This window comes from Heteronotia binoei, chromosome 17 (assembly GCF_032191835.1).
Source record: "Heteronotia binoei isolate CCM8104 ecotype False Entrance Well chromosome 17, APGP_CSIRO_Hbin_v1, whole genome shotgun sequence".
Taxonomy (NCBI): domain Eukaryota; kingdom Metazoa; phylum Chordata; class Lepidosauria; order Squamata; family Gekkonidae; genus Heteronotia; species Heteronotia binoei.
Window position 1 is genome coordinate 7,372,802 of NC_083239.1, and position 4,626 is coordinate 7,377,427.

The 4,626-nt window shown below is 46.4% G+C and overlaps 1 protein-coding gene across 1 annotated transcript; it reads right to left on the bottom strand.

Moving 5' to 3' along the window:
• Positions 1–2,613: 2,613 nt before the first annotated feature.
• GPR3 (G protein-coupled receptor 3) lies at positions 2,614–3,729 on the bottom strand. Its single transcript, XM_060258073.1, has one exon. It carries the CDS (start codon positions 3,727–3,729, stop codon positions 2,743–2,745), a length of 987 nt encoding a protein of 328 aa, XP_060114056.1. The 3' UTR covers positions 2,614–2,742.
• Between the last annotated feature and the right edge of the window lie 897 nt (positions 3,730–4,626).

Below are 4,626 nucleotides of genomic sequence, written 5' to 3' on the forward strand. Positions count from 1 at the left end.
GCACCTTGTTTGGGGGTCCGCAACTTGGATTCCCCAAGTTCAATCTGCTTATAACTTGTAGGGCATGTAGGGGGGCTTCCCGGCGAGGTTCTCCATGAGTTCCCCCGGGCCTGTAATTCACACAGGGTCCATTCTGTACACTCCAAAACCTGCACCTGACATCTCCCCGAAAAGCACTTTCTTGGGGGCACCTTGTTTGGGGGGCTGTAATATGAACCCCCCCCAGTCCAATCTTCACCAAATTTGGTGGGCAGGTGGAGGAGAGTCAACTGGAGGTGCTCTGTGATTTTAGAGTCTCTAGGACCCCAGGGGCTGCCCCACGAGGTCCTGAACTAGTTCAGTTTGGCAGAACATCTGGGTTTTCCTGGTTTGTGCCCATCCATAGTCAGTATTGTCTGTTCTGATTGGCAGCAGCTCTCAGGGATCGTTCACGTGATCTACTACCTGTTCTTTGTTAACTGGCAGTGCCGGGAATTTGAACTAGAGACCTTCTGCATGCAAAACAGATGTTCTGCCATTGAGCCACAGCCCGCCCCCCACACATACACAAAGTGAAACTCCTTTCTACTGGGTCTATCCAGTTCAATACCGTCTACTCTTCCTGGTAGGTTTCATGCTTTTACATCCATTAGTACCTGATCCTTTTTAACCAGGGATCAAAACTGAACATATGAACCTATGAAGCTGCCTTATACTGAATCAGACCCTCGGTCCATCAAAGTCAGTCTTGTCTACTCAGACTGGCAGCAGCTCTCCAGGGTCTCAAGCTGAGGTTTTTCATACCTCTTTGCCTGGACCCTTTTTTGGAGATGCCAGGGATTGAACCTGGGACCTTCTGCTTCCCAAGCAGATGCTCTACCACTGAGCCACCATCCCTCCCCTAACATATGAACATATGAAGCTGCCTTATACTGAATCAGACCCGTGGTCCATCAAAGTCAGTATTGTCTTCTCAGACTGGCAGCGGCTCTCCAGGGTCTCAAGCTGAGGTTTTTCACACCTCTTTGCCTGGACCCTTTTTTGGAGATGCCGGGGATTGAACCTGGGACCTTCTGCTTCCCGAGCAGTTGCTCTACCACTGAGCCACCGTCCCTCCCCTAACATATGAACATATGAAGCTGCCTTATACTGAATCAGACCCGTGGTCCATCAAAGTCAGTATTGTCTTCTCAGACTGGCAGCGGCTCTCCAGAGTCTCAAGCTGAGGTTTTTCACACCTATTTGCCTGGACCCTTTTTTAGTGGAGATGCCAGGGATTGAACCTGGGACCTTCTGCTTCCCAAGCAGATGCTCTGCCACTGAGCCACCGTCCCTCTCCAAAACTGAGGTACAGGGCATGCAAAGCAAATGCTCTAGCCCCGAGCCACAGCCACATCACTCATACATAAAACCTCCACACAGCTGCGTGTATCACAAATTATCTTTTATTTTTTTTTCCCAGATGGTTGTAAACAAAAGTATACAGTCCCTTTCGACGACTACAGAATATTTCATCATCTTTCTGCAACACGGTAATAAAAACTTCAGATTTCCAAAGTGCTTTTACATTAGTTTCCTGATCAGAACTGTGCAAATTTGAATGGGGGAGGGGAGTATAATTCGTAACCTAGAGTGTATGACATGTATCCATGATAAAAACAAAAACAAAACACACCATCTAATTTAATTAAAGGCTGAGGCTGTGATCCAGAAAGCACTTACTCTGAAATGTTATCATTTAGCATTTCAGTAACCCCCTTTCCACTCCGGTTGCTTATGTGCAATGCATTCCATTTGTTAATACTGCCTTGGTTTCAATCAAGACACAAAAATGAAACAGAGTTCCTTTTCCTTCTCTTTCAACGGATCTGAAGACATGTGCTTGCACACAAAAGCTTGTACTCAGAATAAAACTTCGTTGGTCTTAAAGATGCCACTGGACTCAAACGTCATTCTTTTCTTCTTTTCCTCCTTCCTTTATATTTTATATATATTTAATAGACTGAACACCAGAGGGCAGCAAAATACAAAACAGGAAGACAGGAGGAAATGTCGTTTCTTCCCCCCCCCCCCCAAACCCTGATAAATATAGATAAATAAATAAATGCATACATTCCTCTTAGCTGGCATAGATCAAGGCATCTCTCTTCTTCCGAAAATGGAGAAATAAAAGATGGAATTTATTTGATTTAAGGATATTATGAATTATTTTTCTTTAAATGTAGAAAAATATTTTTTTTTCTGAGGTAATTAAGGCTGTAGAAACAAAGTCAAAGGATCCGAGGTTTCTTTCCATTTCTCTTATAAGAAAATAATACTATATGCACAAACACACACACACATACGCATACAGGCAAAGCACATTGGGGGTTTTAAAAAACATATAGATAAAAAATACGTATGATTCTTTTTCCATAGGTGAACAAATAACACAACAGCAACTTCACACACTCTTATAAGGAGAGAAGAAATTGAGAAATCAGTTTACCCAAAAGGAAAGTGTCAGGTTAAAGAAATCAGGCAAGATGACACAAAGGTTTTACACAAAGGGGGGGTTTTTTTAAGTACTATACATAACCTAACTTGTATACGAATTTAAGATATTCTCTTTCTGATGGCATACGTGAGAAAAAATTGTAGTCTTCTTTTCTGGTATCTAGGGTATTTGATGTCTCCCAGACGCCATCAGATTGTGCAAAAACAGAGAGGGAGGCTGGAGAAGGGAGGCCATTCGCGAACAAGGGTTGGAGGATCAAGGGCGATTCAGACATCACTGGGAGTTCTGGACCGGAAAGGCATGGTGGACGAGGCACACCCACAGCAAATGGTCCATAATACTTTCTGGATCTCCTGGTTTCGGAAAGCATAGATTACAGGGTTGATCATAGAATTGTAGGTGGCAGGGAGAATTGTCATGTAGGTATAGAAAGCTGGGTAGGTGTAATCTCCCAGCAAGCAGTAAATGGCAAAGGGCAACCAGCAGGAAGCAAAGGTCCCCAGGATGACGGCCAAGGTAGAGATGCCTTTCCTGGTGGTGACATAGTGCGAGGTGGCCAGGAAATGTCTCTGGAGGGCAATCTGTTGGGCATGCCTGCAGACAATCTTGCAGATCTGCACATAAAGTTGCAGCATGACAGCAAAGACCATGAAGAACGACACCGAGAGTATGATGAGATTGTCCTTGGTCAAGGGCCTGACGACGCTGCAGGTGGAGACGTCCTTCAGGCAGTTCCAGCCCATGACAGGCAAGAGCCCAAAGGAGATAGAGACGCCCCAGCTGATGATGAGCATCACATATGTCCTGGTGACCGTCCTCTCGGAATAGTACGTCAGGGCATTGTAAAGGGACAAGTAGCGATCGATAGTGATGGCCAATAGGCTGCCCACGCTGGCGGTGAATGAGCTTACCAGGAGTCCCACTGTGATGAGATTCACCACCTGAGACTGGATGCAGTAAATGAAGGCAAAGTGGAAGATAAGGCCCAGCCCAGCCAAGAGGTCAGCTGTGGCCAAGCTCCCAATCAGCAGGAACATCGGTGTCCGGAAGGCAGGGGTGTAAAATATGATGGCCACCACAACAGCATTCTCACAGGAAATGATGGTCCCGGAAACACAAAGCACCACATCCCAAGGATTCAAAGGAAGAGGAGGAGCCCCCAAGAGATACAAGGAGTCATCACTGGTGTTGCCGGAGAAGAACCACCCTTGCTGCTCTTCGGTGACGTTGGAGGGCATGTCGTCTTTCATCATGTCTCCTTGTGACCTGCCACAGCAGTACAACACTCGGTTAGCCTCAGCCAAACCATATGCCCCTGGGTGGAGGGGGGGGGAAATCTCTGAACTGATTCCAGCTTTTCTAGTGGTAGAATTGAAACAAACTGTACTAAAGGATTTCTTTAACCTACACGACTTAGGTGTCAAGTGTTATTGAGACAAATGCCTTAATTTATAGGCTTCATCCCCTGTGTTCCCTGTGTGGGAAAGCAAGTGGGTTTAAATGTGTTGGAGGGAATGGTAGTGAGGGGCGTTATGAAAGACTGACACTCCATCTATGAAATCATGAGGTAATCTGGGGAAGTTTGGTGTAGAGGTTCACCACCTGAGCCAGTAAACGGGGGCCAGTTTGGTGTAGTGGTTAAGTGTGCGGCCTCTTATCTGGGAGAACCGGGTTTGATTCCCCACTCCTCCACTTGCCCCTGCTAGCATGGCCTTGGGTCAGCCATAGCTCTGGCAGAGGTTGTCCTTGAAAGGGCAGCTGCTGTGAGAGCCCTCTCCAGCCCCACCCACCTCACAGGGTGACTGTTATGGGGGAGGAAGGGAAAGGAGATTGTGAGCCGCTCTGAGACTCTTCGGAGTGGAGGGTGGGATATAAATCCATTATCTTCATCTACCTCACAGGGTGTCTGTTGTGGCGGAGGAAGGGAAAGGAGATTGTGAGCCGCTCTGAGACTCTTCGGAGTGGAGGGCGGGATATAAACCCAATATCTTCTTCTTGTACCAGTGGTACAAGGAAAACAATTCAGGTATATTTCACACCTGCTTTGCATGTGATTGCCACATGTCGGTTAACAGTGGTCTCCAGGTGGGATATTTCCATCACCTTTTGTTTGCCGTCTGTTTCAAATAACAGCTTATCAAGACACAGGG